The 23,652-nt window shown below is 37.9% G+C and overlaps 1 protein-coding gene across 1 annotated transcript in view; it reads right to left on the reverse strand.

The window, feature by feature from the left end:
- The window catches only part of INTS4 (integrator complex subunit 4), a 116,920-nt gene that overhangs the window by 67,031 nt on the left and 26,237 nt on the right, over positions 1 to 23,652 (reverse strand). Inside the window, exon 4 of the mRNA XM_046015028.1 lies at positions 21,221 to 21,327. Coding sequence (XP_045870984.1) covers positions 21,221 to 21,327 — 107 coding nt within the window. The remainder of the gene's footprint in view (positions 1 to 21,220; positions 21,328 to 23,652) is intronic.

A 23,652-nucleotide genomic window follows, 5' to 3' on the forward strand; every position in this document is an offset into this window, starting at 1 on the left:
CGTCCTGGGATCAAGTCCCATATTGGGCTCCTTGCTCAGCAGGGAGCCTGCTTCTCCCTCTGCCTCTGCCTACCTTTCTGCCTACTTGTGATCTCTCTCTCTCGTCTCTCTCTCTCTGACAAATAAATAAATAAAATCTATAAAAAAAAAAAAATACTAGAGCAAAAAAAACCCAAAAATCCTGGGTCAAAGACAAAAAGTAAGAGGAGAAAAATCCATGAAAAGATTGCACAGCATAAAAAATTGGCAAATGTACACTCAAAACTGGAAATAACAGTAAATCTGCAATTTCCATAATACAGAGTATATATATGCATATATATAAAGCATTATATATATGTATATATATATAAAAAACCAGCTTCAAATTTCAGCTGTGACTCATGATATGTATAAATCAGTCAAGAGTCAAGTCACTTCTCCCAAAGCCTCACTTCCTCATCTATAAAGAAAGAACAGTCATAGCTGTCTCAGCTAACTTACAGGGTTATCATGAGGCTCAAATAGGGATATAAATGTAAAAGAGAAAAACAAAAAAACAACAAAGCTTGATACACTACAAGCTTAATATGATTATTAGCTATTGTTGCCATAATCTAAAATAGTAAGGTAAATGCTCACAGATAAAGTATATATATGGTTTCATTACAGGATAACTACATACAAAAATGTCAAAAGCAAGCATCTTTAGATACTCCCTTCAAGTTCAGATTTTCTAGGATTTTCTATTTATAAATGAAACCACTGATTTGAAGTCACAACTGCTTCTGGAAGTATGCTCAATAATCACCCATTTCTCTCCACCTGCCTTTATTTGCCAGTCCCCTATTTTACAGGACCATAGGATTAAGTGATATGTCTAAAACACAGATAATTTAGTGGAAGAGCTGATACGGAACACTCTTGACACCCACTCAGCCTAGAGCTCGTTTCCCCACTCAGCTGCATTAATAACTCCATGATTTTGAAAACTTTGCTCACCATGTACAGAGTTGGGCATTTGCACCTTAAATACTTAAAAAAGCTCCACAACATCCATTTTCCTCAAATATATTTATACTGTAACTCCCAAATATCACCAGTCTCCGGCATGAAGAATCACTCCAGTTTCTAATTACTATATGATAAAACATACTGACACTAAATTAATAACCAATTCTTGTGATTAGCTAACTAGGCTACCAATACTTTGTATAAGTGATACAAACACACACACACACACACACACATTAAACAAACAGGAAGATGTGTCAGATAAGTAAATACAGTATAGCTGATTCTGGTGCTAGAGTAGAGAAAGTACAAGACGAGCCTGGATTATTTTGTTCTGCCAGAAAAGAAGGAAGTATTCAAAAATAATAGAAGTCAAAAGAACACAGAAACCCGCTTAAAGGGGCTCTTATTTGGCCAAATCAGGAAAATAGTTTGTTGTTGTTGTTATTGCTGTTTTTCAAATCAGGAAAATTTGAACATCAAGGTGAACAATTATAGTAACAGACTATGATCCACTGAATAAACAAGGAATCTATGAGTTTGTAACCAATATAAACAAACTGAAAGTTTGGTGACAGAATATTTACATAGTCTCCAAGTACCACCCCAGAAAATACTTACTCATTTCAAAGGAAAGAGTAACCTTACAGTGAAGAAACATGACAGACACTGTCTTAACTAAGTGATCAAAGTTAACATCATTAGTAGTACGACAAATCAAAATGGTGTAGCACCTAACAGAATGCAGTAAGTTCTGCCAAAGGTGTTAACTTAAATCTAATTATGAGAAAACATCAGATAAATCCAAATTCAGAAAGGTTCTACAAAATACCTACCCTATAATTTTCAAAAATGTCAATATCATAAAATCAAGTAATGACTAGGAATTATTCCAGATTGAAGAAGACTAATGAGATGTGATGTAACTAAAATGCAACACGTGGTTCTGAACTGGCTCCTTTACCAATAACAGACATGATTGGGACAAATAGTGAAATCTGAGAGGAGTCTGAGGATCAAATGGTAGGATACACTGATGTTAATGTCCTGGTTTTGATGATCACACTGAAGTTATGAAGGAAAATATCTTTATAGAAAATACACAATGAAGTATTCAAGAGTAATGGGGCACTATGTTAGCAACTTATTCTAAAATAGTTCACAAGAGGGGCGCCTGGGTGGCTCGGTGGGTTAAAGCCTCTGCCTTCGGCTTGGGTCATGATCCCAGAGTCCTGGGATCGAGCCCCGCATCGGGCTCTCTGCTTGGCGGGGAGCCTGCTTCCTCCTCTCTCTCTGCCCGCCTCTCTGCCTACTTGTGATCTCTGTCTGTCAAATAAATAAATAAAATGTTTTAAAAAAAATAAAATAGTTCACAAGAAAACAAAGTTCTCTATTACTGGACTTGCGATTTTTCTGCAAGTTTGAGACTTAATCTTAGGAAACAAATTGAGAACTGCTGGAGAGGAGGGTGGTGGGAGAGACTGGGTGGCTGGGTGATGGGCATTGGGGAGGGTACATGTTGTGGTGAATACTGGGTGTTGGGTAAGGCTGATGAATACCGGGGCGCCTGGGTGACTCAGTGGGTTAAAGCCTCTGCCTTCGGCTCAGGTTGTGATCCCAGGGTGCTGGGATTGAGCTCTGCATTGGGCTCTCTGCTCAGCACGGAGCCTATTTCCTTCCCTTCCTCTCTCTCTGCCTACTTGTGATCTCTGTCTGTCAAATAAATAAATAAAATCTTTAAAAAAAAAAAAAAAGATTGATGAATACCAGTACCCCTAAAACAAATAATAATTATATGTTAATAATTAAAAAGTTAAAAAAGTCAAGAGTCTAAATACACATGAGGAAAAATAAAATAACTATACAGTTTCATAAACATTAGAAAAACAGGGGTGCCTGCCTGGCTCAGTTAGTAGAGCGTGTGACTCTTGATCTCGGGGTCCTAAGTTCAAGGCCCATGTTGGGTGTAGAGATGACTTAAAGATAAAATCTTGGGGTGCCTTGGTGACTCAATTGCCTAAGGGTCCAACTCTTGGTTTTGGATCAGGTCATGATGCCATGAGTGGTGGGATCAAGTCCTGAATCAGACTCCATGATCAGCAGAGAATCTGCTTGAAGATTCTCTCCCTCTGTCCCTCCCGCTGGGTGTGTGTACACATGTTCTCTTTCTCAAATAAATAAATCGTTTGTAAATAAATAAAATCTTTTTAAAAAAAGACAAATATTATGTTATCTGTAAAAATCATAAATGTATTTTTTATTTTTTATTTTTTTTTAAAGATTTTATTTATTTATTTGACAGAGAGAGATCACAAGTAGGCAGAGAGGCAGGCAGAGAGAGAGGAGGAAGCAGGCTCCCTGCAGAGCAGAGAGCCCGATGCGGGGCTCGATCCCAGGACCCTGAGATCATGACCTAAGCCGAAGGCAGCGGCTTAATCCACTGAGCCACCCAGGCGCCCCCATAAATGTATTTTTTAGAACATAAAAAGAAAGAGGCAGCAGTAACAGCACCACACCCAAAAAGGTTCAGAGAATGCCTCAAGGAAGTGTAGGAGCTCTGCAGACAAAGTGGATTCCATTAATTGTTTCATCTCTTGTCTGAGAGGCAAAGTAGCACAGCAGAAGGAGCAGGGATGAAGTCAGACAGACCTAGGTTTAACTGCTGGCCCTGCTGCGTAGTCTCTATGTGATCTTCACTAAACCCCCCAAGTTTTTATAGAAATCCCTACTTTGTAAAAACAGGATAATATCCCTTACCATGAAGTTTTGTAGTGAGTATACGAAATGAACTCATTTAAGAATTACTGTGTGTGGTGTAAAAAAACAATGAATACTGTTATGCTGAAAAGAAATAAAAAAATAATAATAATAATAAAAAGAAAAAACAAAAAAGGAAAAAAAAAAAAGAATTACTGTATGGGGGTGCCTGGGTGGCTCAGTTGGCTGGGCATCCAACTCCTGATTTCAGCTCAGGTCATAATATCAGGGTTGTGGGATCCAGGCCTGCCCTAGGCATGGAGCTTGCTTGGGATTCTCTCTCTCTCTCCCCATCCCTCCCTTTGTGCCCTCACACTCACTCAATCTTGCTTTCTCTCTCTCCCTCCCCACAGTGCCTCCCAAAAGGATTACTGAATGTAAAATTAGCTAACAGTGTCTGGGACATAACAAATATTCAGTAAGTACAAGTGCCTATCACAGTGCCTAGCGTTTAGCATGTACTTAAAAAAAACCAAACAACAACACTACCCAACCTACTTAAGAAGAGAAGGAAAACGGGCAAGGAAAAGAAGACCAAGTGAGGGCAAAAATCAGACAAATGGAGAAGGGTCAGAGGTAAGAGTGGGCTCCTTGATGAAACAGGTCTGCTGATCTAGAACACACAAGCATGAACTTTCTGGTGATGGCAAAAAGAGCAGTCTGTCATGAAAGATAGAGAGCATCTGTTAACGGCTCATACCAGAATGCTCCAGGAGAAGATTCCTGAATTAAGCAGGAAACTAGATTTGGTGAGAAGCTATGTCCCATGTGGATATGGGATGGCAGGCAGGCTTACTTAAAGGAGAGAACAAAGGAAACCTGGGGAGAAAGCCACTATGCTGAGGGTGGGGTGCTCAGAAACAAAACCTCTCATTATAAAAATGGTTCACTCAAACATTTTAGATCAGAGTTAATTCTTGCCTCCAAGTTATTTAGGCTGCAAAAATGTGAAACTAACACTCATGTCCTCAGAATGTCTTATACATAAAGCTCAAAATTATCAATCAAATTAAGCCAATGAAACTGAGAAATTATGAGGAACTTTAGATACGAAGCTAACAATGACTCAGTTAATTAAGCAGGATTTTACTAACAAACCATTTTAGTATGAAAACATATTTCTCATAACTAAACTGTTTACTGACCCACCAGCCCCTGAAGGTTGCTTCCACTGTAACAAACACTTTGATTTTCAAACAACAAACTGAAACCTTCCCGTGTCTATTAAGGTAACCAGGCAACACTGTTATAGAACCAGCCTATTACTGCATGCTGAATGTCAGGCGGAAAGACGGCAGAAGTCTCCATCACACCCTCAGGGCAGCAATTACAGTTATATGATGCCCTCCCATACAGGTCACTTCTTGCATCACACCATCATCACTAATAGTTTCCTAGCGTGTCTGCTCTGCAGATGATGCTATTTTGGTGTTATGCCCAGGCCACCAAAGTGACGTCATTTTTATACTGATGGAGTGAGTAAGCAAACCATATCCCCAAGAATAAGAGCAATCTGTGTCAAAAATAAGCTAAACCGGGGCGCCTGGGTGGCTCTGTGGATTAAGCCGCTGCCTTTGGCTCAGGTCATGATCTCAGGGTCCTGGGATCGAGCCCCGCGTCGGGCTCTCTGCTCCGCAGGGAGCCTGCTTCCTCCTCTCTCTCTCTGCCTGCCTCTCTGCCTACTTGTGATCTCTCTCTCTGTCAAATAAATAAAATAATAAAATCTTTAAAAAAAAATAAGCTAAACCAACCCGTTTAAAACTATTGCTATAAGGGAAAAAAAAAAATCAATGGGTATCAAGAAAATCTGAGAATGAAGTTCCTTAAGTAAGACAAAAATAACTTAATGACTCATTCAGTTTCAATATGGATTGCTTTCAAGCACAGACAAAAACTCAGTGTACTTTGTATGCAAATGATTTTAACAGGTACAGTCTCCTGACAAACCATACATAATATCTGAGTAGAGTTTTATAAATATAAAAATGCTATATGGTTCTATCTGATGCCTGTTAAGAGTTTACTATACTTATGCCACAGAATTAAAGGAACAAAAAAGAAACAGAGAGACTGGATGGAAAGGTGAGATAGAGACAGACAAGAATTAAAACTAGGCTTTAAGAAAGCCTTATTTTAAAAATGACAAGAATATACTGGAAAAATCTTTATAGGTAGGAAGGAAAGCAGAAGATCTCCAACTTTGGTTGTACAGATGCCGTATATGAAAAGAATATTAATTTCCTAGCCAAACCTGTGAACCAAATCTTTTCAAATGAGAATTAGCTGTACAATGTACCTCAAAGGATTACTGACAGTATAAAATGAGATGAACTTTGAAGAGTTAAGAGTACCTGAAGGCATGACTTTCTTCCTACTGTGAAAAAAAATGGCAGATTCATACCCTGTATTTGAAAGACATGTAAAGAAACTATCTGAATTTCAAACAATAATAATGATAGAAATAAATTATAATATATCGAATAAAATGAGAGAGAGAAGAAAGAAGGAAGGGAGAGAGAAAGCTTCATTTACAGTAGTATGTCAACTAATAAGGAATAAGAGTTAGAAAATCATGATTTTGCAATGACCAGAGTAACAATTGACTCAGCAAAATTTATTAACAGTCCCCTAAAACAGGGAGTAAAATTTGATGGGAAAGAGGATATTTACATTACCTCAAATTATCTCCCACAAACCACTTATTAATCACAGGAAAAATTGTAACTCTACAACTAAAAACCTGGTAGTCATCACTTTAATCAAGTATCAAAGTTAACAACAATAATGAGTCAAACCTCATCTGTGCCTTATAGTGTGATAAACTGAGAACAAGTATTATTTATGTGGTATTCCTGCCAAAATATATAACCTGAATCTAAACAGAGGAAATACAGATTATACAGACTGAACAGATAAACACAGATTGAAAGACATTCTGTAATAAATGGTCTATATTCTTCAAAAATGTCAAGGTCATGAAAGACAAAGACAGGCTGAGGGACCGTTCCAAATTAAAGAAGAGGGATGGAAACTAAATGCATTCTGTGACCTTGAACCAGAAAGAAAAATTTATATGAAGGATAATACTGGAACAATCAGTAGAATGTGAATAAAGGCTGAGATTAGTATTAGTATTATATCAAGTTAAATTACCTGATTTTCAGAACAGCACTGTGTTTATAAAAAGTACATCCTTTTTATTTAAAAGATGTATTTATTTATTTCAGAGAGAGAATGCGCGTGCATGTGTGTGGGGCGGTTAACAGGTACAAAGGAAGAGAGAGAATCTTAAGCAGGTTTCACAACCAGTGTGGACCTCCACACACAGCCTGATCTCACAACCCTAAGATCATAATCTGAGCCAAAATCAAGAGTTGGACGCTTAGCTGAATGAGCCAGCCAGATGTCCCAAAATTATATCCTTTTTAAGAAATACACTTAAGTATTTAAGTATTACTTTGGTGGAAAAAGGGCATTATGACTGCAATTTACTGTTACATGGTTCAGGAAAAGATAATATGTATATACACAGCGATAATGATAAAGCAAATGTGGGAAAATGTTAACTATTAGTGAATCAGGAAGAGGGATGTATGGAAATTCTTTACATCATCATCATCATCATCACTATTATTATTATTAAGGAGGCTCCATGCCCAGCAGGGAGCCCAATACAAGGCTTGAACTCAACCCTGTGATCAGGACCTCACCTGAAATCAAGAGTCAGTTACCCAACCAACTAAGCCACCCAGACAGCTGTACATTATTTTATAATTTGGCAGTAAGTCTGAAATTGCTGAGGTGTCTGGATTTTTGTCTCAACCCAATACTTCCCCAAAATTCTTTTTCTCAGTGAAAGGCACCTAGCATCTTACTAAGGACTGGGGGAAAGGGGAAAATGGGAAATTACTGGTTAATTCATAAAGTTTCAGTTTTGCAAAGTGAAGAGATGGGTGAATGAATGATGGTGATGATGGCGTAAGATAATTAATGCCACTGAACTGTACACTGTAAAATGATTACAATGGTAAATTTTATGTTATGCATGTTTTATTTAATTTTTTAAAATTTATTCAATTTATTTAAAGTAAAAAAATTCATGTGTATTTTACCACAACTCAAAAAAAGATTAACAAAAAGGTTAAATATAGATTTAATGGCCCTGCCATTTCATTCCTAGGATAAATAGACCCAAAAGTACTGAAAACATGGAGCGCCTGGGTGGCTCAGTCATTAAGCATCTGCCTTTGGCTCAGGTCATGATCCCAGAGTCCTGGGATTGAGCCTGGCATCGGGCTCCCTGCTCGACAGAGAGCCTGCTTCTCCCTCTCCCACTCCCTCTGCTTGGGTTCCCTCTCTTGCTGTGTTTCTCTCTGTCAAATAAATAAATAAAATCTTTTAAAAAAACCCCAAAACTGAAAACATACTTCCAACCAAAACTTGTAAAGACATCTATCAAGAGAACTGAAGCATTTTCACACAAAATTTGTACATAAATGTTTATACCAACAATATTCACAATACTCAAAAGGAGGAAACAACCCAAATGACCCTCTCATTAGCTGATGAATGGATCAACAAAATATAGAATATTCTTTGAGCATAAAATAGAGTGAAATATTAATATATACTACACCTGGATGAATCTCAAGAACATGTCAAATGAAAGAAGCTACTTACAAAAACTTACATGATTCCATCTACATGAAATTTCCATAATGGGCAAATCTAACAGAGACAGATATTCGATCAGTAGGTAGGTACTGAAGGCTGGGATAGATAGAGGGATATCTATGTGCTTGGTCACAAAAGGGCATCTCTTTGAAATGATGAAAATTAACTGTGATGGTGATTGTCCCCATGCATAAATATATCAAAGACTGCTGAATTGTGTACATTAACAGGATGAATTGCATGCTATGTGAGTTACATTTCAATAAAACTGTTATTATAAAGAATTCACCATTTGAATTGTGGTGAATCTTTCAACCTTTGTATTATTTCTTTGGCTGTTATGAATAATGCCGCTGTGAACATATCTACAAGTGGAATTGCTGGGTCATATAGTAAGCCTGTATCTTTAATTTTTTGAAGAACTGCTGAACTATTCTCCAAAGCAGTTGAGGCATTTTACATTTCCATCAGAAATGGAGGAGAGCTCCAAACATTCTAAGTTCTCAACAAAACTTGGTATGGTCGAGCCTTCTTTAGTATAACCATCCGTAAGGTGTGAAACTGCATCTCACTGTGGTTTTGATTCTTATTTCCCTAACGACTAAGCATCATTTTTTTGTTTATTGGCTACTTGTATATCTTCTTTGGAGAAATGCCTTTTTAAGATCCTTTGCCCATTTTTTAATTGCGTTATTTGCATTTTTATTGTTAGGCTGTAAGAAATCTTTATATAGTCTAGACTTAGACATAAAATTTGCGAATATTTTTTCCTGTTCTATGGATCATCTTCACTTTCTTGATAGTGTCCTTCCAACACAATTCTTCAGTTTTGATGAAGTCCAATTTATCTATTTTTGTTGTTGTTGTTGTTCCTTGTACTGTCACATCTAATAATCCACTGCCAAATCCATGGTCATGAAAATCTACAACTATATTTTCTTCTAAGAAATTTATAGTTGTAGCTGACATAATTAGGTCTTTGATACATTTTGAGTTAATTTTTACATATGGTGTTAGTTAAGTTTCCAAATTCTTTCTTTTGCAGGTGGATACCCAGTTGTCCCAGCACCACATGTTGAATAGACTGTTCCTTCTCTATTGAATGGTATGGGGGTACCCTTTCAAAAATCAGTTGACCAAAGACACATGGGATTAATTTTGGGTTTTCAATTCTATTTCATTGATCTTTACATCTACCTATTGGTGCTTAGTAAATTTTGAAATCTGCTAGTGTACCTGTTACTGGGTTGTTCTTTTTCAAGACTGTTTTGGCCATCTTGGTTCCCTTTAAAAATCCATATAGTTTTCAAGTACAAGTTTTGTACTTCCTTTATTAAATGTATTAGTATTTAATTAGTGGTGATGCTATAATAAATGGATTTTCTTAACTTCATTTTCATATTGCTCACTGCAAATAAGCAGAAACACAATTGATTTTTTCTATATTGATACTGTATCCTGCAACCTTCCTGAATTTGTTTATCATGCCTAATAGTTTTTTAATGGTTTCCTTAGAATTTTTTATGTATAAGGTCCTGTTATATGAATAGTCAAGGATAGTTTTATTTCTTCCTTCCCAGGACAGATGCTTTTTATTTCTTTTTCTTGCCTAAGTGTCTTGGCTAGAACCTCTAGTATAATGTAGAATGGACATATGACATAAGAACATAGCTGTTTTGTTCCTGATCTTAGGTAGGGAAGGCATCCAATATTTTTCACTATTAGTATGTTAGCTTTCAGTTTTTCACAGATGGCCTTTATCAGGCTGAAGAAGTTCTATTCTACTACCAGGTTTTTAAAAAATTATTTTTATAGGGGCGCCTGGGTGGCTCAGTGGTTTAAGCCGCTGCCTTCAGCTCAGGTCATGATCTCAGGGTCCTGGGATCGAGTCCCACGTCGGGCTCTCTGCACTGAAGGGAGCCTGCTTCCCTCTCACTCTCTCTGCCTGCCTCTCTGCCTACTTGTGATCTCTCTCTGTCAAAATTAATAAATAAAATCTAAAAAAAAAAAAATTATTTTTATAATGAAATTATATCAGATCTTATCAAATGCTTTTTCTCAATCTATTCTGAGATAATCATGGAGTTTTGTCCTTTATTCTTTTTTTATTTATTTTCAGATGTTGAACCAACTTGCATTCCTGGAATAAATCCCATTTGGTCATGGTGTATAATCCTATTTACAAATAGCTGAATTTGGCTTGCTAGCATTTTGTTAAGGATTTTTACATCCATATTCATAAAAAAAAACATTGGTCTAGAGTTTGCTTTTCATGTGAGGTCTTTGGTTTTGGTTTTTAGGCTCATACTAACTTCAGTGAATGAGCTGGGAAGTGTTCACTCCTCTTCTATTTTGGGGGAAAGTGAAAAACTGGTGTTCCTATTTAAACGTGTGATATGAAGCCATCTAAGCATGAGCTTTTCTTTGTCAGTAGGTTTCTGTTTTTTCCTTACTAATTTAGTTTCTTTACTTGTTACAGGTCTATTCAGACTGTCTACTTCTTCTTGAGTCAGTTTTGGAGTCTGTCTCTTTATAAAAATTTGTCCATTTCATTTATCTATTTTATTAGTATACCATTATTCATAATTTTCTTTTAAATCTTTTCTTATTTCTATCACATTGGTATTGATGTGCTCTCTTCCTTTTCTGATTTTGGTAATTTGGATCTTCTCTATTTCTTTCCTGGGCAATATACCTAAAGGTTTGTCAATTTTGTTCTTCTTTTCAAAGAACAAGCTTTTGGTTTCATTGACTTTTTTCCCCCCACTGTTTTTCTGTTCTCTATTTCATTAATTTCCACTCTAATCTTTCACATTCCCCTCTATCTGCATGCTTTATATTTAGTGCACTCTTCTTTTCACAGTGTCTTAAGGTGGAAGGTTAGGATACTGATTTGATCTTTTGACTTTTTTACCATAGGCATTTAGAGCTATAAATTTCCCTCTAAGCATGCTTTAGCTATATCCTGTGAGTTTTCATTCACCTCCAAGTATTTTTAAATTTCTCTTTTGATTTCTTTTTTGTCCCATTGGTGCTACAGGAGTATGTTGTTTAATTCCATATTTAGGGGCTTCCCAAATTTCTTTCCGTTACTGATTTCTAATTTCACTCCATTGTGGTTAGAAAACATATTCTGTATTATTTCTATTGAAAAGGTTACTGTATGTGACTCTTTACTCAAAGCACATTGTATGACAAAATTACAGACAAAATAGCATTAGGCAATATAAAAATCTTTAAAAAAAAAGACTTAAATGAGATCTGAAATGACAAATATCCTAAAACAGGACATAAGCAATAATTTCTCTGACATGGGCCATAGCAACATTTGTCCAGGTAAGTCTCCTAAGGAAGGGAAACAAAAGCAAAAATAAACTACTAGGACTACATCAAAAGAACAGGCCTTTGCACAGCAAAAGAAACCATCAAACAAAATGGAGATCTATTAAATAGGAAAAGATTTTTGCAATGATATATCCAGTAAGAGGTATATCCAAAATATATAAAGAACTTCTACAACTCAGCATCAAAAAACAATCCAATTAAAAATGGACAGAGGTGGGGTGCCTAAGCGGCTCAGGTAAACATCTTTGGCTCAGGTCATGATCCCAGGGTCCTAGAATCAAGCCCCACATCAGGCTCCCAGCTTAGCAGGGAGGCTGAGTCTGCTTCTCCCTCTCCCTCTGCCCCTACCCCCTGTTCATGTGCTCTCTGTCTCTAAAATAAATAAAGAAAATCTTTAAAAATATATATTGGAAAGAGGATATGAATAGATATTTTTCCAAAGAAGATTGTGATGCCCAAAAGATACATGAAAAGTTGCTCAACATCACTAGTCATCAGGGAAATGCACATCAAAACCACAATGAGATATCACCTTACACCTATTGGAATGGTTAAAATAAAAAAGACAAGAAATAACAAGTGTTGACAAGGATATGGATCATACATTGTTGGTGGGAATTTAAATTGGTAAAATCACAATAAACAGTACAGAGTTTCCTCAAACAATTAAAAATAGAAATACCATCAATCTAGTAATTCTACTACTAGGTATTACCTAAAGAAAATGAAAACATTAATTCAAAAAGACATATGCTTCACTATGTTTACTGTAGCATTGTTTCCAATAGCCAAGATATAGAAGCAACCGAAGGGCCCACTGATAGATAAATAGATAATGAAGATACAGTGTGTGTATCTATATGTGTGTGCGTGTACACACACACACACCCAGGAATATTATGCAACCACAAAAAAAGGATGAGACATGCCATTTACCACAAGATGGATGGATCTAGAGGGTTTTATGCTAAGTGAATTAAGTCAGACTGAGAAAGACAAATACTATATGATTTTACTCATAGACGGAAGCTAAAAAAAAAAACAAAAACAAAAACAAACAAAAAAAACCCCATAAACAAACAAGCAAAAAGGAGAATCAGACCTATAAAAATAGAGAACAAACAGATGGTTGCCAGAGGGGAGGGTCCAAAAGAAGGGGAATGGAGGAAAAAAAAAAAAACCCCAGTAATATCCAATGCTAGAGTGGTACAGTGAAATCAGGCACTCTCATACACTGCTGGTGGTCATAAAAACTGGAACACTCTGGGAACCAATTTGGCAATAAGTACCAAGTCTTAAAACAAAAAAACAAAAAAAAAACCCCAAAAAACCAAAAAACAAAACCCTAAATGCTTTCAACTAGTAATTCCACTATGGCTTGCAAATAAGACTAAATACAGAAAATAGTTTAGACTAACGATATTCACTGCAGTATTATTCACGATTTAAAAAGTGGTTATAATAGAAATGTCCAATTATAGGAGAATGGTTAGGTAAACTATCGTTTAATTATTGAGCAAAATTTCATGCACCCATTGAAAATGTCTACAAAATATTTACAACATAAAATACTTCTGTTACAATGTCAATAAAAAGCAAAATGCAAGAGGAGTCAAGATGGCGGAGAAGTAGCAGCCTGAGACTACATCAGGTAGCAGGAGATCAGCTCGATAGCTTATCTAAACATTGCAAACACCTACAAATCCAACGGGAGAGCGAAGAGAAGAAGAACAGCAACTCTAGAAACAGAAAATCAACCACTTTCTGAAAGGTAGGACTGGCGGAGAAGTGAATCTAAAACGACGGGAAGATAGACCGCAGGGGGAGGGGCCGGCTCCCGGCAAGCGGCGGAGCAACGGAGCACAAAATCAGGACTTTTAAAAGTCTGTTCCACTGAGGGACATTGCTCCAGGGGCTAAACCGGGGTGAAGCCCACGCGGGGCCAGCGTGGCCCCAGGCCCCGCAGGGTCACAGAAGGATCGGAGGTGTCAGAGTGCCGGAGAGCTCACAGGTATTAGAACGGAGAAGCCGGCTGCAGAGACAGAGCCGAGGACTGAACTCTCAGCTCGGGGTTACCTTGAACTGGTCGCGGGCTGGGTGAGCTCGGAGCGCGGCTAGAGGCTGGGGATACGGGAGTGATTGGGTGCTGTCCTCTGGGGGCACACTGAGGAGTGGGGCCCCAGGCTCTCGGCTCCTCTGGGCCGGAGACTGGGAGGCCGCCATTTTCATTCCCGTCCTCCGGAACTCTACGGAAAGCGTTCAGGGAATGGAAGCTCCCAAAAGCGAACCCGAGCCGATTACTTAGTCCGGCCGCCGGTAAGGGCGGTGCAGTCCCGCCTCGGGCAAAGACACTTGAGAGTCACTACAACAGGCCCCTCCCCCAGAAGATCAACAAAATATTCAGCCAGGACGAAGTTCATCTATCAAGGAGAAAGCAGGTTCAATTCCTAAGACAGCAGAGCAATTCCAGAGGAGGAGAAAGCAAAGCACGGAACTCATGGCTTTCTCCCCATGATTCTTTAGTCTTGCGGCTACTTCAATTTTCTTTTCTTTTTCAATCTTTTTTTCTTTTTTCTTTTTTCTTCTTCTGCTAAATTTTTTAAAACTTTTACCCTTTTCTTTTTTAACGTTTTTTGACTAGTTCATCTAAATATATATATTTTTTCTTTCTTTTTTATATTTTTTTATTTGTTTTATTTTTTAAATTTTTTCTTTTTTTTTTTTTCCTTTTTTTTCCAGAACCTGTTTTTATCCCCTTTCTCCACCCCACAATTTGGGGTCTCTTCTGATTTGGTTACAGCGCATTTTTCTGGGGTCTTTGCCACCCTTTTAGTAGTTTATTTGCTCCTTCATATCCTCTTATCTGGACAAAATGACAAGGCGGAAAAAATCACCACAAACAAAAGAACAAGAGACAGTACCGAAGGCTAGGGACCTAATCAACACAGACATTGGTAATATGTCAGATCAAGAGTTCAGAATGACGATTCTGAACATTCTAGCCGGGCTCGAAAAAGGCATGGAAGATATTAGAGAAACCCTCTCTGGAGATATTAAAGCCCTTTCTGGAGAAATTAAAGAACTAAAATCTAACCAAGTTGAAATCAAAAAAGCTATTAATGAGGTGCAATCAAAAATGGAGGCTCTCACTGCTAGGATAAATGAGGCAGAAGAAAGAATTAGTGATATAGAAGACCAAATGACAGAGAATAAGGAAGCCGAGCAAAAGAGGGACAAACAGCTACTGGACCATGAGGGGAGAATTCGAGAGATAAGTGACACCATAAGACGAAACAACATTAGAATAATTGGGATTCCAGAAGAAGAAGAAACAGAGAGGGGAGCAGAAGGTCTATTGGAGAGAATCATTGGAGAGAATTTCCCTAATATGGCAAAGGGAACAAGCATTAAAATCCAGGAGATGCAGAGAACCCCCCTCAAAGTCAACAAGAATAGGTCCACACCCCGTCACCTAATAGTAAAATTTACAAGTCTTAGTGACAAAGAGAAAATCCTGAAAGCAGCCCGAGAAAAGAAGTCTGTAACATACAATGGTAAAAATATTAGATTGGCGGCAGACTTATCCACAGAGACCTGGCAGGCCAGAAAGAACTGGCATGATATATTCAGAGCACTAAATGAGAAAAACATGCAGCCAAGAATAGTCTATCCAGCTAGGCTATCATTGAAAATAGAAGGAGAGATCAAAAGCTTCCAGGACAAACAAAAACTGAAAGAATTTGCAAACACCAAACCAGTTCTACAGGAAATATTGAAAGGGGTCCTCTAAGCAAAGAGAGAACCTAAAAGTAGTAGATCAGAAAGGTACAGAGACAATATACAGTGACAGTCACCTTACAGGCTAATAATGGCACTAAATTCATATCTCTCAATAGTTACCCTGAATGTTAATGGGCTAAATGCCCCAATCAAAAGACACAGGGTATCAGAATGGATAAAAAAACAAAACCCATCAGTATGTTGCCTACAAGAAACTCATTTTAGACGCGAAGACACCTCCAGATTTAAAGTGAGGGGGTGGAAAACAATTTACCATGCTAATGGGCATCAGAAGAAAGCTGGGGTGGCAATCCTTATATCAGATCAATTAGATTTTAAGCCAAAGACTATAATAAGAGATGAGGAAGGACACTATATCCTACTCAAAGGGTCTGTCCAACAAGAAGATCTAACAATTTTAAATATCTATGCCCCTAACGTGGGAGCAGCCAACTATATCAACCAATTAATAACAAAATCAAAGAAACACATCAATAATAATACAATAATAGTAGGGGACTTTAACACTCCCCTCACTGAAATGGACTGATCATCCAAGCAAAAGATCAACAAGGAAATAAAGGCCTTAAATGACACACTGGACCAGATGGACATCACAGATATATTCAGAACATTTCATCCCAAAGCAACAGAATACACATTCTTCTCTAGTGCACATGGAACCTTCTCCAGAATAGATCACATCCTGGGTCACAAATCAGGTCTCAACCGGTATCAAAAGATTAGGATTATTCCCTGCATATTTTCAGACCACAATGCTCTGAAGCTAGAACTCAATCACAAGAGGAAAGCTGGAAAGAACCCAAATACATGGAGACTAAACAGCATCCTTCTAAAGAATGAATGGGTTAACCAGGAAATTAAAGAAGAATTGAAAAAATTCATGGAAACAAATGATAATGAAAACACAACAGTTCAAAATCTGTGGGACACAGCAAAGGCAGTCCTGAGAGGAAAATATATAGTGGTACAAGCCTTTCTCAAGAAACAAGAAAGGTCTCAAGTACACAACCTAACCCTACACGTAAAGGAGCTGGAGAAAGAACAAGAAAGAAACCCTAAACCCAGCAGGAGAAGAGAAATCATAAAGATCAGAGCAGAAATCAATGAAATAGAAACCAAAAAAACAATAGAAAAAAATCAATGAAACTAGGAGCTGGTTCTTTGAAAGAATCAATAAGATTGATAAACCCCTGGCCAGACTCATCAAAAAGAAAAGAGAAAGGACCCAAATAAATAAAATCATGAATGAAAGAGGAGAGATCACGACTAACACCAAAGAAATACAGACAATTATAAGAACATACTATGAGCAACTCTACGCCAACAAATTGGACAATCTGGAAGAAATGGATGCATTCCTAGAGACATATAAACTACCACAACTGAACCAGGAAGAAATAGAAAACCTGAACAGGCCCATAACCAGTAAGGAGATTGAAACAGTCATCAAAAATCTCCAAACAAACAAAAGCCCAGGGCCAGACGGCTTCCCAGGGGAATTCTACCAAACATTTAAAGAAGAACTAATTCCTATTCTCCTGAAACTGTTCCAAAAAATAGAAATGGAAGGAAAACTTCCAAACTCATTTTATGAGGCCAGCATCACCTTGATCCCAAAACCAGACAAGGATCCCACCAAAAAAGAGAACTACAGACCAATATCCTTGATGAACACAGACGCAAAAATTCTCGCCAAAATACTAGCCAATAGGATTCAACAGTACATTAAAAGGATTATTCACCACGATCAAGTGGGATTTATTCCAGGGCTGCAGGGTTGGTTCAACATCCGCAAATCAATCAATGTGATACAACACATTAATAAAAGAAAGAACAAGAACCATATGATACTCTCAATAGATGCTGAAAAAGCATTTGACAAAGTACAGCATCCCTTCCTGATCAAAACTCTTCAAAGTGTAGGGATAGAGGGCACATACCTCAATATTATCAAAGCCATCTATGAAAAACCCACCGCAAATATCATTCTCAATGGAGAAAAACTGAAAGCTTTTCCGTTAAGGTCAGGAACACGGCAGGGATGTCCATTATCACCACTGCTATTCAACATAGTACTAGAAGTCCTAGCCTCAGCAATCAGACAACAAAAAGAAATTAAAGGCATCCAAATTGGTAAAGAAGAAGTCAAACTATCACTCTTCGCAGATGATATGATACTATATGTGGAAAACCCAAAAGACTCCACTCCAAAACTGCTAGAACTTGTACAGGAATTCAGTAAAGTGTCAGGATATAAAATCAATGCACAGAAATCAGTTGCATTTCTGTACACCAACAACAAGACTGAAGAAAGAGAAATTAAGGAGTCAATCCCATTTACAATTGTACCCAAAACTATAAGATACCTAGGAATAAACCTAACCAAAGAGACTAAGAATCTATACACAGAAAATTATAAAGTACTCATGAAAGAAATTGAGGAAGACACAAAAAAATGGAAAAATGTTCCATGCTCCTGGATTGGAAGAATAAATATTGTGAAAATGTCTATGCTACCTAAAGCAATCTACACATTTAATGCAATCCCTATCAAAATACCATCCATTTTTTTCAAAGAAATGGAACAAATAATCCTAAAATTTATATGGAACCAGAAAAGACCTCGAATAGCCAAAGGAATATTGAAGAACAAAGCCAAAGTTGGTGGCATCACAATTCCGGACTTCAAGCTCTATTACAAAGCTGTCATCATCAAGACAGCATGGTACTGGCACAAAAACAGACACATAGATCAGTGGAACAGAATAGAGAGCCCAGAAATCGACCCTCAACTCTATGGTCAACTAATCTTCGACAAAGCAGGAAAGAATGTCCAATGGAAAAAAGACAGCCTCTTCAATAAATGGTGCTGGGAAAATTGGACAGCCACATGCAGAAAAATGAAATTGGACCACTTCCTTACACCACACACGAAAATAGACTCCAAATGGATGAAGGACCTCAATGTGAGAAAGGAATCCATCAAAATCCTTGAGGAGAATGCAGGCAGCAACCTCTTCGACCTCAGCCGTAGCAACATCTTCCTAGGAACAACGGCAAAGGCAAGGGAAGCAAGGGCAAAAATGAACTATTGGGATTTCATCAAGATCAAAAGCTTTTGCACAGCAAAGGAAACAGTTAACAAAACCAAAAGACAACTGACAGAATGGGAGAAGATATTTGCAAATGACATATCAGATAAAGGGCTAGTGTCCAAAATCTATAAGGAACTTAGCAAACTCAACACCCAAAGAACAAACAATCCAATCAAGAAATGGGCAGAGGACATGAACAGACATTTCTGCAAAGAAGACATCCAGATGGCCAACAGACACATGAAAAAGTGCTCCACGTCACTCGGCATCAGGGAAATACAAATCAAAACCACAATGAGATATCACCTCACACCAGTCAGAATGGCTAAAATTAACAAGTCAGGAAATGACAGATGCTGGAGAGGATGTGGAGAAAGGGGAACCCTCCTCCACTGTTGGTGGGAATGCAAGCTGGTGCAACCACTCTGGAAAACAGCATGGAGGTTCCTCAAAATGTTGAAAATAGAACTACCCTATGACCCAGCAATTGCACTACTGGGTATTTACCCTAAAGATACAAACATAGTGATCCGAAGGGGCACATGTACCCGAATGTTTATAGCAGCAATGTCTACAATAGCCAGACTATGGAAAGAACCTAGATGTCCATCAACAGATGAATGGATAAAGAAGATGTGGTATATATACACAATGGAATACTATGCAGCCATCAAAAGAAATGAAATCTTGCCATTTGCGACGACGTGGATGGAACTAGAGCGTATCATGCTTAGTGAAATAAGTCAATCGGAGAAAGACAACTATCATATGATCTCCCTGATATGAGGACATGGAGAAGCAACATGGGGGGGTAGGGGGATAGGAGAAGAATAAATGAAACAAGATGGGATTGGGAGGGAGACAAACCATAAATGACTCTTAATCTCACAAAACAAACTGGGGGTTGCTGGGGGGAGGTGGGATTGGGAGAGGGGGAGCGGGCTATGGACATTGGGGAGGGGAGGCGAACCATAAGAGACTATGGACTCTGAAAAACAACCTGAGGGTTTTGAAGGGTCAGGGGTGGGAGGTTGGGGCAACCTGAGGGTTTTGAAGGGTCAGGGGTGGCAGGTTGGGGGAACAGGTGGTGGGTAATGGGGAGGGCACGTTTTGCATGGAGCACTGGGTGTTGTGCAAAAAGAATGAATACTGTTACGCTGAAAAAATAAATAAAATGGATAAAAAAAAAAAAGCAAAATGCAAAACTGCATATAAATTATGATTAGAGCTCTATGTTTAAAAAATTAGAAAGCAATACTCCAAAAGGCTAATAATGATCACCTCTGGACAGTGAATTATAAGTGCAGTTCTTTCTTGAATATAAATCTTCATAATAAAATGCTTATTTAAAGCAAATTGAAGAAACTGTTATCTCAAGCATAACAATTCACTTCATAGGACACTTTTCTCACAAGCACAACCTCACAGACATGTTAGTCTCTTACATGGATATATACTTACTCTCTCAAACACACAATCCCTAGTTTTTTCCACTTAGACTTTCAATTATACTTGTCAAAGTGTTCTGGGTTTGTTTGTTGTTGTTACTGTTTATTAAGATAAATGATACACTCTTTTTCCTGGGGCTCAGAAACAGTTTTCTAATTCCATAAATATAATATTCTTCCACAATTCAAACACATTTGTCTTTGTCTTCTATTCTCGAAATAAATTCTTCAGAAAGATCAAAAGTAAAACCAATTCTACAAGGTTTAGAAGTTATGTACAAAAGGTGGCTAATTAAAAGTGGCAAATTAGGGGCGCCTGGGTGGCTCAGCGGGTTAAAGCCTCTGCCTTCAGCTCAGGTCATGATCCCAGGGTCCTGGGATCGAGCCCCGCATCGGGCTCTCTGCTTAGCGCAGAACCCGCTTCCTCCTCTCTCTCTCTCTGCCTGCCTCTCTGCCTACTTGTAATCTCTATCTGTCAAATAAATAAATCTTTAAAAAAAAAAAAAAAGTGGCAAATTAAATCAAAAGGCACAACAAATAAATGTATTTCTTTTATAGTTAGAAAGAAAAACTAAAAAAAAAATCTCCAGAAACACTTGTTTCTTTGTAATTGGTCTATTTATTGAGGCAATAACGCATAACAAAAAGAACATGGGCTTTAGAATCAGAGAAACTTAAGTTTGAAACCCCGGTCCTGCAACTTCCTAGCTATGAAAGACTGGGCAAGTTAAACTCCCTAAACCGCAATGGCCCCCTCTGTAAAACAGGGATAACAGACAGTACTCACCTAAAGGACTGCAGAGAACACATGAAAAGCTGCATACAAACTACCCTAATAAGCAGAGTGCATGTATTAGGCACACTATACATGGCAGACACTATAATGATTTTCTTTTCTTTTGGGAGGATGAGGAAGTTCATTTTGTAGCAAGTTACTCATCTTAAAAGGATGAGGCAGCTCTTAAAACCATTAAACGTCCTTTGCAATTCTCAGTTACAGATTCGGGATGGAGTTAAGCAGATCTTACAGCTCATACCACCTCTTCAGGCAAAGCAAACTATTCAAGAAAGATGCAACCCTGTATCTAATCATCATGCTCTTACCTTGCAGGCTACATCAACTAATCGCATCTGGATAGCTTGATTCTCTGGGAGTTTAGTGCCAATTGCAAGCAAAGTGTCCAACAGCTGAGCTAGGACTTGATGAGACTCTAGAAAGGAAGATGAAAAGTTGGGTTGCAGAATTTCAAAAGGCGATCACTAAAGGTACTAAATTTACTTGGATAAAAAAAATGTAACTTTTTGTTAGGTAGGTTCTTCTATTTGATCCTTGAATTCCCCTCAACCAAAAGCTAAGTTCCTAAAGGGATCACGTCTAAAACTTTGAATCTGAAGTGCCTGGGTGGCTCCGTTAAGCGTCTGACGTCGGCTCAGGTCATGATCTCAGGGTCCTGGGACTGAGCCCCGAGTGGGCTCCCTGCTCAGTGGGGGGTCTGCTTCTCCCTCTCTCTCTCCCCTTCTGCCCCTCTCCCTGATTGTGCCCTTCATCTTCACGTAAAATAAAATCTTTTATAAAATAAAATTTAAAAATCCTCCACAAGATTGGGCACAGTACTCCAAAACTGTTTAGTGCTTGATTAATTCAAGGGCTTTTCACAGCCTTCCAGATAAAATCCAAATTCCTTAGCAGGGGATACACACATACATACCAGTCCCTCCATGAGGTCTAGCTCTGCCTACCTTTCTAGCCTCGTCTTTTTAAGTCTCGTCTAGCACTCTTTTTTTCAGTTACTGTGATTTCATATCCCTCTATCTTTACTCAGGCTAACTTCCCTAGAATGCCTCCACCTACACCCAATTCCATTCTCAACCCAACTCCCCAGGAAGCACCTACTAATCTTGTAGTGTCACCTGCTATATAGAACTTTTCCTCCTTCCCCATAAGATTGACTATTTCCTCATGTGCGCTTCCACTGCACCCTGTACATCAGCTCTAACACTTCACTAAATTTATTTATTTTCCCATCAGACTAAACCAAGAGATGGAAAGATCCCTCAGGACAATGATTGTGTCTTATTCACCTCTGTATTCTCTGAATCCAGCACCACTCATTACATGCTCAATGAAAGTTTAGTAAGTGGGCAAAGAGCCAAAACCAAACAACTCAACACCAATCAGCCAGATTCTCTTCTTTGTCTAAATTCTTTTTTTTGTTACAAATATGGTTCTTTTAATGCTGGTTGTATACAAGAGGATTTCAGGTAGCATTCAGATAATCATTTTTATATTAATAATTATGTTTTAATATACATGATAAAAATTGCAGGTACTATCTACTGATGTCACATGACACTCATTTTCTTTTACCCGTTAAGATAGTCTCTTTAACTTAACTAAAAAAAAAAAAATTGTCCACTTAAAAATATTAAGCAAACCATAGTATAAATGTAAGACAAATATGTCAAAAAATGGTGTACGTAACATATAAAATTACTAAAGCTCAGAAAACACAGCCAGGGCACCTGGTTGGCTCAGTCCATAGAACATGCAACTCTCAGGAGTTCAAGCCCCATGTTGGGTGTAGAGATTACTTAAAAATATGATCTTAAAAAAAAAAAAGAAGAAGAAGAAAGAAAGAATGAAAGAAAGACAAGACAAGACACTGGCTACATAAATAAAACTTCTTAATAAAACTTCTAGTTAAATATAACAGATTGAACACATCTTTTATTATTCTTCCCTAAAATTTCATTAGTATAAGAGTAAAGAAATTAAAAAGGTATAAACCCACAAAGACCAAAAAAAAAAAAAGAAAACCCACAAAAAACACAAACCTAAAACAAATCCTAGAGCAATAAAGGTAAATACTTAAGACAAATTATTCAGAGATGAAAAATATCATAGCTTTTTTAAAAAGCTTTGGCAAAATGGAGAAATCTAATAGTAAACACCTACTGAGGAGGATAGCCCTACAAAGCAAATGAATTCTAGCCAAAACATCCTAAAAAGATTCAGGAATTGGGAGATTTAAAGCAACAAAAACAAAAAGCAAAAATCAGGGATAAGGCAGGATTTATCTGAGGTCTCTACAAGAAGGAATTGGACCTCTGCCTCCCTCCCTATACTACAAAGCCAAGTGGCCACTGAAAATAGGAAGTTCATTCTATATAGAAATTAGACTAGAAAGTTCCCAATTTGGGGGATACCAGGTGTAGACTGGGGAAAAGACGTAGTAAAGAAGAGGAGATTAAGAGGTAGTAACATACTAATAAATGAGACACTTCACCCCTCTCCCTAGTCCCCTTCAACAGCTTTTTGACTCCAAAAATACTGCAGTCAGGCATCTGTCTGTCTTCCTAGCAGATTCATGAACTCCGAAATGCAAAAATGGACAGGCCCCACAGAAAAACATGAAAGACACTAACATTTTTAAAATTCCTCCAAAGAGGGTCATCCTAGTACAGAGGCTACCAATTGCCAAGCCCAGACCCTTCACACAGAGCTACCAATCAGCTTTTTATTTTTAGTTCCTCGT

Source organism: Meles meles, chromosome 8 (genome assembly GCF_922984935.1).
Source record: "Meles meles chromosome 8, mMelMel3.1 paternal haplotype, whole genome shotgun sequence".
NCBI classification, from domain to species: Eukaryota; Metazoa; Chordata; class Mammalia; order Carnivora; family Mustelidae; genus Meles; species Meles meles.